Source organism: Platichthys flesus, chromosome 6 (genome assembly GCF_949316205.1).
Source record: "Platichthys flesus chromosome 6, fPlaFle2.1, whole genome shotgun sequence".
In the NCBI taxonomy this organism is placed as follows: domain Eukaryota; kingdom Metazoa; phylum Chordata; class Actinopteri; order Pleuronectiformes; family Pleuronectidae; genus Platichthys; species Platichthys flesus.
In genome coordinates this window covers 18,192,674-18,206,222 of record NC_084950.1, presented here as the reverse complement: position 1 = coordinate 18,206,222, position 13,549 = coordinate 18,192,674, and the positions used below count along the sequence as shown (strand labels likewise).

The window sequence follows — 13,549 nt, the reverse complement described above, 5'->3', positions numbered from 1 at the left end:
GGAGCTGTCAGAGCAGCAGCGTGTTGAGATGCAAGAATCTGACGCTGTACCTTCACCCCCACCCGACCCATCATCATCACCCATCATCCACCTCACAGCAGACCCTGCCTTCATCTCTGAAGCAATCGATATCAAGGATTTCCTCCCCAAATCACCTAATCCTGACAGTCAACAAGTGGACGTGGCCCTACAGGAGATCGGTTCTGACCTATCTGAAGTGTGCCCAACAGCACAACTAGTTGACTATGACTTCAGTGCCCCCTTTAGTCCACTCGAGGGTATCGCTGGCCAAGCCTCAGTTCTGCCCCGGCCTCACTGGGGACCCGCAGTCCAGCCTGACTTGATCCAAAACCACCCGTCTTTCTCTCACATCCCCATCGGTGAGAATATGTCCCAAGTCATGGAGAATGTCCCCAAAGTCAGCCTCTTCGGTCAAGCTTCCAAATCTAGCTTTCCTCTTGGCCGGTATACCCCGTTGGAGCCTCGAACTACATCTAAAGCCAGTGTTTATGATTATTTCTCTCAAGCCACAGCAGAGCAAATAGACAGGACTGGTACAGCCACAGATGACAAGCAGGATGAATTTGTCCTCACGGCAGAACAGGACACTAAAATGGAGATTTTAGAAATGAAAGTAGATGAAAAAGAAGATGAACAAAAAACTACTGAGCTGGCTGCAGATGTTGTTCCCCCCCAACCATCATCCAGCACCCATGGACACTCCTCTGACGCTAACATAAAGGTCGGGCAGTTTGTATCCGAGGTTCCTGCTCCTCTATCGTTTCCCAACATCCACGGCCATGCCTCAGACTCCCACATTCAGATTCAAGGACATGTTTCAGGTGTCAATGCTCCCCTACCTTTCCCCAGTGTCCATGGTCACTCTTCTGATTCTCATTTTAAAGCTGGGGAAAATGTCTCAGACATTGTCGCTGTTTTTCCTTCTTCCAATGTCCACGGTCATGCCTCGGATGCCCACTTCAACGTTGGGGAGATGGTTTCTAACATAGATGCGCCTCTGCCCAACCCTAATGTTCATGGTGACAAGCAGGATGAAATTGTCATTACGGCACAACAGGACACTAAAATGGAGATTTTAGAGATGAAAGTAGATGAAAAAGAAGATGAACAAAAAACTACTGAGCCTTCGAAAGAAGATGGTGTGACAGTTACTGCCCCCTTCACCCAACCAGAGCAAGGCAATGGTGACCACAAAGTTTTGACAAGTGTTTCTGACTTGAGTCGGGGGAAATCCCTTGAGAAAAACACTCAAGACCAAATCTCAGATGCTCAAAACAAAGGCGATAGAAATGTTTCTTTGACAAATGTTCACACTCATGTCTCCAGAGAGCTGGCTGCAGATGCTGTTCCCCCCCAACCATCATCCAGCACCCATGGACACTCCTCTGACGCTAACATAAAGGTTGGGCAGTTTGTATCCGAGGTTCCTGCTCCTCTATCGTTTCCCAGCATCCACGGCCATGCCTCAGACTCCCACATTCAGATCCAAGGACATGTTTCAGGTGTCAATGCTCCTCTAGCTTCCCCCAGCGTTCATGGTCACTCTTCTGATTCTCACTTTAAAGCTGGGGAAAATGTCTCAGACTTTGTCGCTGTTTTTCCTTCTTCCAATGTCCACGGTCATGCCTCGGATACCCACTTCAACGTTGGGGAGATGGTTTCTAACATAGTTGCGCCTCTGCCCACCCCTAATGTTCATGGTCACAGCTCAGATGCGCATATCAAAGTTGGGGAGAATGTTTCTGAAATTGTTGCACTGATCCCTACTGCAAATATCCACGGTCACTCTTCTGATGCAAATATGAAAGTGGGCGAGATGGTCTCCAACGTATCTGAAGCAATACCTCGTTTCAGTCAACACGGGCATGTCTCGGACTGCACACTCCAGCCAGGCTGTCATGTGTCAGGGGACAAACCTACCTTGTCCACTTTACCCGGCAGTTCTTATGGTCACTCCTCAGACTCGACGTTAGGTGTAGGATGTGTAGTTTCGGGAGAAGAACCAAAATGTCCTCCAATGCCTGGCAGTGCCCACGGTCATTCCTCAGACTCCAATCTAGGTGTCGGATGTGTTGTGTCCAAAGCTGGACCCCTTCCATCGCCCCTGCCTGGCAGCACTTACGGCCACTCCTCTGATTCGTCGCTGGGTATAGGTTGTACGGTGCTGGGGACTCAGCTGCAACCATCCTCACTACCAGGCAGTGTTTATGGCCACTCATCAGATTCTTCACTTGGTGTTGGATGTGTGGTGAAGAGCAATCAGCAGAAACCAGAGGACAATGAAGGTAATAAAGGTATTATATCGTGAAAATAAAGAAAGTAAAAAAAAAAGACATATTGCACATTATGCACTCGCACTGAAGTTATGCTTAGTAAAACCACGATCATATAAGATGTTACCTCTTAATGCTAATTTACTCCATGTCCATAAACTGAGCATTATTCTTCATGGGACTAATTATATATATTTGTCATAGAAATGTATATTTATATACTTATTTACATTGTCTATAAATCTGATGATTATTACCTGATTAATCAATAAATCATTATAATTGAAAACGTCAAAAGGTAAAGAATGACAGTTAAAGTTTAAATTAAAAAACTAACAGATATATTTTGTTTATAATGATGTAAAATCATCACGTTTATAGAAGCTTATATCACATAATTTTAATGATTCTGCCTCATGACTTCATTGACTACCGAAATAATCACCAATTACTTTTCCATTCATGGTCTAATTGATCTATCAGCTAATTGTCCCAGCTCTAGATATTTGCATGTAATCAGTAGTTGCACCGCTGAAATTTGTTTCAACTGCCTCTGCTTTAAATGTTCTGAAAAACCAAACGACTTGGGAAAGACAAATATGGTAACTTTCTGCTGTGACCCTTTGGTGTTAAGAATAATGCCTGATAATTAAGACGTCACTGAAAACTGTCTCTGTCTCTCGCTCTCTTTAGGTCCTGAGTCGGAGAGTCATGGTGAGCAGCTGGTGGAGGGCATGGGGTCCTGGGCAGCAGGCTCTGGTTTGTCCCCAAGAGAACAGTCTGAGCGGGAATACCTGTTAGCTCTGTCTGCTCAGTACCAGGTGGACCTCTATGACGACTGCTACAACCTAATGGGTGAGTTGAATCATATGTGTGGCTGGAGCTTATGTCAGTTTTAATAAAAAAGTAGAGCCCTGATCCTATTAAAGAATTCTTTGAAAAATATCTGTGATCAGGCTGAAATAATTCGATGAGAAATAATATTCTGCAAAACAGCAAAACATGAGGTCATATTAAAGGAATCAAAATGATTCACCTCCACCGCAGTGAAGCTCATTTACATGTTCAGGCCTGATGCCTTTCTAGAGGCGTGTAAACATTGACTTCATCAACAGACACCGAGGACGGCTGAAAAGCAGCAATATTTCATAAAGGTATTAAGTCTGGCTTATGTTTGAATGCATCATGGTTGGTTGAAGTGATCTTCTGTCTTTTTCTCTTGTTTGTAGTTCAGTCATGCAGCTATTATTCATGCTGAGGTCTCTGTGAATTCAATCAGTATCAACTTAGCAAAACACACCTTCCACACCACTGATCAAAGTCGGAGCTCTAATTATTGAGGGAGTCTTACTTTAAATATTAAGAGGTTTGGCAAAATAACTGTAACAACTTGCGTATAAACTAATGCTATTAGATTAAATATGCATGCATTAAATATTATCCATTTTACATTTTTTTTATTTCGTATTGTATTTTTTCTGCATTCATATCTCAGGACAGAACTTATATTTATGGTTGTAACTTACACATTTTACATGAATTGGTTGATTGTTTTTGATTAATTACTAATCTACAGAAAATACTTTTTAACATTCCTATTTTATCTGAAGTCTTTACCCCTGTAAGGGCTTTGAATATTGTGTGAAATGTCACAGACGACTAAGAAAACAGATATCAACATTTGAGAAAATGCAACTTTTGGGCATATTATCTTAAAAAAATGTTTTTAATAAGTTATCAAACTATTTATCAATTCATGTTTGCAGCTTTATGAATTCAATTCAGTTCAATTCAAATACTTAATTCATCCCCTAAGGGGGAATCCAAGGTAAGGGGAGAGCAATTCATCCTCACACATAAAAGACGAGACTAAATACTGAAAGGTTTAAAAATAAAAATCGAAGATAATTCTAACAATTGCAAATATGTCACATTAGAAAATGGCTAACCAAGGATGGATAAGATTTCAGTTTAGTTAAGTCTTCTAATAAATGTTGCAAACATCTGTTTTTTTCATCATTGCTTCTGGCGAAAATATTTCTTAAATTCTTCTTTTTTTATTTGACATTGCTTACTCGTTTTTTATTTGTTGTACTTAAACCATCAGAGTTTTTGCAGTTGTGAGGGTGATATTTATTCAGCAACATACCTGTCATCTCGCTCTCACACAGCTTCTTCACCTGAATGTCAGCTGCTGAAGCAGGTAACCCGGGGCCCCTGGGGCCTTCCTACGGAGCCCACTCTCCGCAGAGCGACAGACACCACTGCAGTCCAGCTCAGCGAGATGGTGTCCCTGCCGGTTCTGATAAAACACTCTGTCACCACCCCACTCATCACACAGTGAGTGTCTGACTGAAAGCCAGCTGCAGGAGATGCTCTGTTGGGTGTCAGGGACATTAAGGACTAATCATTTAAAAGTTTTTAGCCCCTTTTACACCAATATTCCTGTTCGAAATACCCTCATTATGCCAGTTTTACCTATTTACTCTGAATAAGAGCCAGCATCCTACTGCCCTAGTGTTTGAGTTTATTTTATAGATAGCGTGTCGCCATTCTGGAGTCAGAGGCAAGGGCTGTAACACAACAGCGTCAGCATCTGTCCGGCAAAACTGGCTCTCCTTTTTACACAGAATCATTTGTCTCTGTGGCTGCTTCCACTGCAGGATTGATGGAGGTGCCCCCCTCCCCCCATCCACCCTCATTTTATAGATTTTATACATAACTTATCTAACACTGTAGCTTAGTGCACATTCTTTACTGCAGGAATAATTCAAATTCTTATTTCATCCCATCACTGTAGGATTCTTTTTCTGTTTGAAATTCCATCAGAACACCAGACAAGCTTGTCAGTCCTTCCCCATAATGTTTCTGCACACTGTGCAGTTTAGCCTTTTGTGTGCTAAAAAAAAAAAGAAGCCTTTCTCATTCCGTTCTGCACACAGAGAGCGTGCAGTATATTTAGCATTGGAAATCATAACTCTAAATTTGTATTAATACATTTTTATCCTATGCTTAGATGACACAGGGGAGACTTGCATTTGATTTTTAACTCTATTTTGTATCTCTTCCTGGCTGACTGCTCAGTGAAAGGGAACATTCCCTAAATCCCACTCTTATAGAAATGTAAATTGCTCAGGAATAATTTAAAGTAATGGGAAAGAGGAGGTCATCCTTAAAGGTAGAAACACACACACACCATTATATTCCCCGAGCTTCCTACAGAGCTGATGTCTATCTTTCTCCACGACCTGTATCAAATGTGCAAGTCAGCACGGTTTTCGTCTCCTTATCTTTGCTGTTCTCTCCTCCACCTTCCATCTCCAGTGTGTCTTTGGTGAACAAGGCGGTGGTGGACTACTTCTTTGTGGAGTTGGGAGTTGAAAGACACTTTGAAGCACTGCGCCATTTCCTGCTGATGGAGGACGGCGAGTTTGCCCAGTCCCTCAGTGATCTGCTCTTTGAAAAGGTGATGCTCTTTCAGATTTGTCATTGTTGCATATTCAGAATAGGGTGACGTGTGGTATTTCTCCTATTCATTTCCTGTCCTCTCCTGCATTTACAGGAGAGGACAGGAAATGTCAAATGTCCTTGTCTCCTCTTGAATACACATTTTGTCTTTGAGCGATCAGCACAGTGTGTATTTAATGTTATCTTCTTTTAGCCTGTGAAACACAGCTGAGGACGTACACACAACAAAAACAAACAGTTCTCAAAAGGAAGTCACAACCAGAGTCATTTCCTGGATCCTAGAGCCCATGAGTATTGTGATTATAGTGGAATTACCTCTTCAAAAAAGGCCGTCCTTGGAGCTGCTCTAACCAGTATATTCATGTTAATGATGACTAATAATGACGGAGAAGTGTCACTGACGAATCCACAGTTATCTCCCCCGACTCCGCAGTTCTCCTCAGCACGAAGAAACATTTCAGTTAATTGCATTCTGTCTCATGGTTTTTCGTTTTGCCACCTGCAACTTTACAGTTTTAGTTCCGTCTCTCTGCTGGTGTTAGTGGTTCTTTCCCGCTGCAGCTGGTTCGTGGAGAAAAGCTCTCAAAACCAACGATATGTCTCAGTGCAAACAGCTTTGAGCAGGAGCTAAACAAATTTGCACATGAGCAGGGGCAATGTGAGAGCACGGGAAGGGTTGTGTGGAATAGGATTACAATACCTGAACTTGAAATGAAGAACTAGTTTTCTCAAAATGAAATACCACACTCTTGAAGAAAGATTGGAAAGAAACACCGTACATATATTTGGCCAGCGCTTCGGCAACCTAACTTCAAGCCAAGATCATTGGGATATCATGAGGGATATTCACCTTATTGTCCTATGTTCTAAAATAATTAAGGTAGAGTTACATTACAAGGGGTTGTTAGTGGAAACCAAAACAGAGCAAAAAGGAGAGTGAATGCTGGACATACTATTTGTTGGGTGGATGTAAATAAATTAACTCAAATAGATATTTTGACCAGTATCTACTCTTTGTATAAATAAGACATTAAGCATATAAACCTTATGATGTAAAAAAGGGTTTGTTATGCTGCTGTAGTGGCTGGAAACAGGCATGCAGGTTTAAGCCTTAGTGAAGCCGAAACTTATTAATAGTTATTGTATTTTAGAATTTTCTATTCTTTTCGTGTGTGTGGACAGAACAAAGAAGTGTGAAAAGGACCTTTATTGCAGTAATGCTGATTAGCGACACAACCACAGTTTTATTTAGATGAACCAATTATTCCTTCTCATATGGAATAAACAATGTCATACATTATATTACAACATAGAAAAGGTACCAATGCCTGACTGGTGTAAACACAATGTGCACCTGTGTGTCTCTGAAGCTTTTCATCTGTCGGATTTCTGTTTCTCTGTTTTGCGGCACACGGTGGGTCGCTGCCAGATTTCTAGACTACATGTCAAGGCCAAGCTTCCTGGCATGAAATAACAAGTGCAGTTTTCTCTGCACCTTGGTGCCGGTCTGCGGAAACATTCCTGTATGTGTGTCTCTGGAGGCCCAGGAAACAGAAGGCTTTTCCTCCCAGCCAAAGACTTCAGCTGATTCCACTGATTAGTACACCATCAGTCAGAAAAAGGGAACTAATCATGGCATTCAGCAACCTGTGGTGTTTGTTTGCAATGACAACCTGCCAACTCTAATGCACTGGTGGCACATTTTGAAACGACAGGTGTGCAGGTACAGGTTATCCTCGTGCGAGTGAATGTGCTTATCTGACTGACAAATCTCTCTCTCTCTCTCTCTCTCCCCCCCACCCCTCAGCTGGGCAATCGGCAGACTCCCGGCGAGCTGCTGACCCCCTTGGTCCTGAACTCCATCCTCAGTAAGGCCCTGCAGTACAGCTTGCACGGGGACACGCCCTTGGCCGGCAACTTCACCTTCGCCCTTCGCTTCTTCCCGGAGACCTTTCACCCGCACGCCCCTGACTCCCTCAACTGCCTGGAGCTGCGCTACAAGGTGAGGCCGTGTGTTTAACAGTGAGTCAGAGTGTGCGCATGCTTGAATATGTCAACCTGACGTCTTCTGACTAAATGCCCTGGGTACAGAAAATGAGCTTATCAAGCTCTTAAATGGTTGGACCTTGCAGATCGATTAGAGTGGCTAATGCTGCACATATTGTCCTTGTTCCCGCCTGTGTTGGTCACCCTCCCCTCGCTCACTGTTCTTTACCCACTGCATCTCCATCTTCTCTTCTTTTCCCCCAATTCCTCTTCGCTTTCACCCCCATCTCACCACTCCGTCTCCCCTTCACAATCCTCTCACCTCCTACATCATCGTCTCCGCTTTCACACCTCCCATCGTCTCATCCGTCACTCTGCCATTACCTGCTCCCCCCCCTGTTGTTTCTCTTTCCCTTCTTTCACACTCAATCGCTTTCACACCTTCACTAACTTTTTTCTCTCTCTTGCTTTGGCGGCGGCGTCGTCTCTCTCTCTTTCCCTTTGTGCTGTCTCCCAGGTGGACTGGCCGTTGAACATCATCATCACGGACAGCTGCATGAACAAATACAACCGCCTGTTCTCGTTCCTGCTGCAGCTCAAACACATGGTGTGGAGCCTCCGTGATGTCTGGTTCCACCTGAAGAGAACAGGTGAGGGGATGGGAGCAGTTGATCCAGGCTCAGCTCCGACTCTGGACCACTGAGGATGAAGAGTTTAGATTCCTCCTGTCGCGCTTCAGCCGCTTATGAAATATTCATAAAAGGGGAATGGTGCAATTCCTTTAAGTTTTATTTATACAAGGCACATCTCATAGCTGTGGGATTGTTATACAACCGTGCGCTTCAGTGAGTTACAGAGTATTGATCAGCAAAAGCCTGTGTACAGACTCCACAAAACATTTCCTCATCGGGAAAAAAACAACTGTTAGAAGGATGGAAACGTCAGTGATTATAACATCAGCTTTCATGATCACATGGAGCCAATGTGGCTGATACTTAATACATGATGGAAAAGGCCTTAATAACCGGGACTATCATGACAGGCTCCATGACAAATGAAATAAGCTTTGTCCATTTGTACAGCCCATACTCACAATCACAATTTGTCTCATAGGGCTTAACGTGCCGTGACATCCTCTGCTCTGAACCCTCAAGAAAAAGGAGCAAAAAGTACCAGGAATAGACAAATGTAGAAAAACCTCAGAGAGAGTCTCAAGTGAGGGATCCCTCTCCCAGGACGGAGAGAGCAATAGATGTCGTGTGTAACGGAGCACTTTAATTTTATTTACAATAGGAAAAGACAGTGTCGAACCTAGATGGAGCGGAGTATCAAAGTATTTTCTATAAAAGAACATGTCTGACAGCTATGAAATGTTTAATAAAAGGCCAACTATCGCTTTCAGTACTAACTCATTTGTATTTATCTTTAGCCTAAAAGTAAAAAAACATAGATTATAACTTTATTAATGTTGCCCTTTTCAAAACAGCATTACAAAATAGTTCATATAGAAGGACAAATAAAAGACAACAGGTAAATATAAAGAAACTAAATTACAGTCAGCAATTAGAATAATATATAGAGCAATTTGAAGAAATGATAAAATAGCAAGAGTTATACATTTGCGTAACAGATAAAGTAAGTTATGCATTAAATAATCACACCAAAGTACTATAATACTAAGTAATGAGTGGTGATGTAAAACTGTGAATTTTCTAGTAAATACTAAATGCCGGTTAAAAGAGCACAAATTGTCTTTTGAGTGTAATAATAGATGTCAGACATACTGTATTTGCAGTTGGATGATACAGGAAAAAGAAAATGAATGATTGCACTTCAAATTCAGAAAGCAGCATATGTTGGTTATCCTCTGTCCTCTGAGAGCCGCTCCTGACTGGCTCTCCGTCCTTGCTCCTGTCAGCGCTGGTGAAAGGTGCGGGCCGCTCGGTGCAGTTTCGTCAGCTGCAGCTCTACAGACATGAGATGCAGCACTTCGTCAAGGTGATTCAGGGATACATCGCCAACCAGATCCTGCAGGTGTCGTGGAGCGAGTTCACAGCCAAGCTGGCCACTGCCAGCGACCTGGACGCCATCCACCGCACACACGCAGACTACCTTAACAGGGCCATCTTCAGGTGAGAGCTGGGACTGCGCGTGTCCATATTACAGTATGTAGTGCAGTATAACGCCTGCTGTCATGTCTTGGCCCATATGATTTATTGCTCTGTAGAAGAGGACAATTTGGGAACAAAACTAAATGTCCTTGTCTTGCCTGGTATTCAATACATTTTAAACTGCATCGTTATGAATGATTACACATTCAAGTATTTATCAGCAATTATACTGTGCACCCCATGAGCGAGTAAACAACACACAACAAGTACACACTGTTCACAACAAAACTCATCACCTGTCGATGATTTAAACAGCGCTGGCCTCAGTAAGGAACTCTCATCACACTCTTGACTTCTTTCTAGTTTTTATTTTTGGATCCTCTTGAGACAATTTCTGTCACGTTGCTCCCCGATTACAGTTTTGTGATTTATTTAGCTGCATACAATGAGGTTAATTATCAAAGTATTTTATATAAACATTTGATAAAGGATAATACATCAAATGCTTCTAAAGGTCTGTTTTGTCCGATCAACTGTCTAAAACTTGAAACATTTTCAAATATAAATACAGAAAAATCGCATTCACTTTATAACCATACAATTTCCTTTTTAATTTGACCTGTTTACTGTTTTGACAAATTATACTGACGTAGATATTGAAATGACATCACGGATTATGGATATATAGTAAGGAAATTTAAGGCACAAATTGTGGAAACCATAAAAGCGGTTGCCATAGCATTTTGCACTCCTACATACTGTGACATGAAACCCACTTGACATACAGCTCAAATGAATCACTTCAGAATACATTTACATTTAATCAATTTTTTTTATAGTTCTTTAATGAAAAGTGTGGTTTACTACAGTTTTATTACACATAACACTATTAATAACCATAATGAAGAAGATTAAAAGCTTCCTTCTAGGCAGATATTCAAATTCATGTCTCAGAATCGGATCAGAACAGAACAAAGTGGATCCTTAAATCTATAGAACATTTCCAATGACACTTTTTAGGCTTTTATGCTGCAGCACAAAATGCTGAAAGATGCAGGGGAGTGAAATAATTTCTTCTGGCTCCGCACAGGAACAGCAAGTGGAAGCTGTGCACTCTGCAGCCATCATTTCATGTAAAATTGATTCCATCTCCTCTTAACAAGTTCATTAAAATTCCAGTGGGACTTTTGATCCCCCGCTGCATGATTTCATCTCATTAGGTGAGCTTGTCACTATCACACTCCCCTGTGTGTAATTTCAGGACGTCTTGAAAAGCCCTATCAAAGTTCCTGGTCCCGTTTCCTAAACTTTGCACTCTCTCTCCTCCCCAGGGGTTTGCTGACAGAGAAAGCTGCTCCAGTCATGAACATCATCCACAGCATCTTCAGCCTGATCCTCAAGTTCCGGGCCCAGCTGATCGCACAGCCGTGGGACAGCCAGCACGGCGAGGCGGTGCACCCCAGCTTCATCGCCATGCAGCAGTCGTACAACACCTTCAAGTATTACTCGCACTTCCTTTTCAAAGGTGAGGACACGGAATATCATTTCCCATCTGATTTAATGAAAATTACTGTCACTTCATTTGCATTCAACCACATTCAAATTCTGCACTTCTGATCCCTTCGGCTCAAATCTATTTTCTTTAGGCAGCTTTAATAATAATAGATTAAACCTCATAACTTGGGAAAGTATATTAAAAATATGCTAAACAAAAAAAAAGACTACGGTTTTAAGTAGTTTTTAAAAACAGTGTTGTTTGAACTTGTCTCTGTAGCTGCTGTCCGACATGAACTCTGTATAATGTCCTGAAATGATCCAGAGCGACTCTATGAGAGAAACAAACCTTCTCTGGGGTTTCTCCTGCCAGTTCCCCTTGTAAAGACTCTGGAACATGTCTGAGTGAGCCCATGTGAAAACACAGCAAACGATTCACGTGAAGCGAGTGGGCATGTTGATCATCATTCAAACAAGCAACTGACACAAAATAATAACAAAAACACAAATATCTCAGGATGATGAGACGTCGATGTGCTGTAAACAAAACAGCTGATAACTAAGCGTTGATGACAACGGCTCATGTTTTTAGCCCTTCCTCTTTGTTGTGTTCATTTATATTACTACTATATTGTATTAAATTATATTATTATCAGATTAGTTTTACACTGGTTCAGAATAAGTTGAATTTGAAAATGTTTTGTGGTAATTTAACAAAAGTCTCTTTTCCTCTTTTCCTCAGTGGTGACCAAGCTGGTTAACCGAGGCTACCAGCCTCATCTTGAGGATTTCCTCCTTCGCATCAACTTCAACAACTACTACAAAGACTCATGAGCTGTGTGCCGGGTTGTTTCTAAGTTTTACATGAGCTTGAAGTTTCACAGACATGTTTGTTAGATACCTAACCAATGCAGCAGTGTACTCTGCAATGTACTTGTTTATATTTTTTGTATCTTATCTCAGATCAGATCATTTGACGTATATTTTAAACAAAGTTATTCTGGCGTCCACGTCAGTGCACAGAATTCATTAAAACCCCACCTGGACTTAACTCTGAGAAAGGGTTTGACATTGAAACCACATTAGGCAATCACCTCACATCAACGTGCAGGATGGGAACTACATGCCTGCTGCTTGATTAATTAGTCTGCTTCTGAAATGTGTATGCTGCCAAAGTTTGTAATTGTGATGAAGCTAATGCCTGTAATGAAATGTAATGCCTCCCGTGCTCAGGTGAAACTCCAGCTGTGTAGAACTTGAATGGAAATGATATGTAAATACTTAAGGAAAACGCTTAGTTCAATAAATGCTCTATTGTTTCCTCTTGACCTTTAGACTCTGTTACAAAGAACAGACAACCCGTACTTGAGTAAAACAACACAGAATCATGCCAGAAAACATAAGGTGCATGGCCTTATGGGTAATAGATATCAACTTCTGCTCATAAAAACAATACAGAAAAGGGAGAAAAGTAATTGCTAGATATATTGTTGAACGTGTTTTGTGTACAATGAGCCACAGATTATTCCTGACTCTGCATAACATAACAACTTAGACACAGAGAGAGCTCATCTCTCCTCCAAGGCTTTACAGTGCTCTTATGAAACTTCACAAAAACTCACCAGGACAAGATTTTAATTTGGATTTGAGCTGGAGAAAAGTTTCCTGAACCGACATCAGCCAAAGGAACTACACAGCACACGACACTCCAGCTTGTGTTAAGGATGGAGCAACGTGCTGTTAATGGTGTGATTTAAGGAAGTAAGTTTCGTGTTTGAATTGTTTTTTACACTTCAGTTAACATCGACATTAATCACTCTGTTTGAGACCGGAAAAATCATATTTACCCAAATGTCAAAACTATTGCTTCAATTCCTTCAATTACATGTAATCCAACATGATCGTCACTTATTTCAGGAGTGGAACAGATGCCTCTATGTTCTTCTAATTCTACATTTTGCACTGATCAACACAGTCACCTTCACCATCGACGTCAAGTTTGTGACTGACCTCGTCTAAATGATATGGTGCAAAACAAGCCGTGTTCTCCCCAGAGCATCATGGGCCTTCACCGTCCATCGGGATCAGTATCACGGCTCAAACGAGTTGGAAAAGGAACTAAACGGCAGTGGGAAGGATGAATTTCACAGATGAGCTCCATTCCTGTGTGCCCTCTGTTGTCATTAGTATTCATCT

At 41.8% G+C, this 13,549-nt stretch overlaps 1 protein-coding gene across 1 annotated transcript in view; it reads left to right on the top strand.

The window, feature by feature from the left end:
• The window catches only part of tubgcp6 (tubulin gamma complex component 6), a 29,074-nt gene extending 16,395 nt beyond the window's left edge, over positions 1-12,679 (top strand). The window contains exons 17-25 of the mRNA XM_062389666.1: positions 2-2,306; positions 2,988-3,149; positions 4,466-4,634; positions 5,619-5,760; positions 7,570-7,764; positions 8,266-8,398; positions 9,667-9,880; positions 11,191-11,384; positions 12,096-12,679. Of these exons, the coding sequence (XP_062245650.1) occupies positions 2-2,306; positions 2,988-3,149; positions 4,466-4,634; positions 5,619-5,760; positions 7,570-7,764; positions 8,266-8,398; positions 9,667-9,880; positions 11,191-11,384; positions 12,096-12,187 (3,606 nt within the window). The 3' untranslated portion in view covers positions 12,188-12,679. The remainder of the gene's footprint in view (position 1; positions 2,307-2,987; positions 3,150-4,465; positions 4,635-5,618; positions 5,761-7,569; positions 7,765-8,265; positions 8,399-9,666; positions 9,881-11,190; positions 11,385-12,095) is intronic.
• The last annotated feature ends 870 nt before the right edge of the window (positions 12,680-13,549 follow it).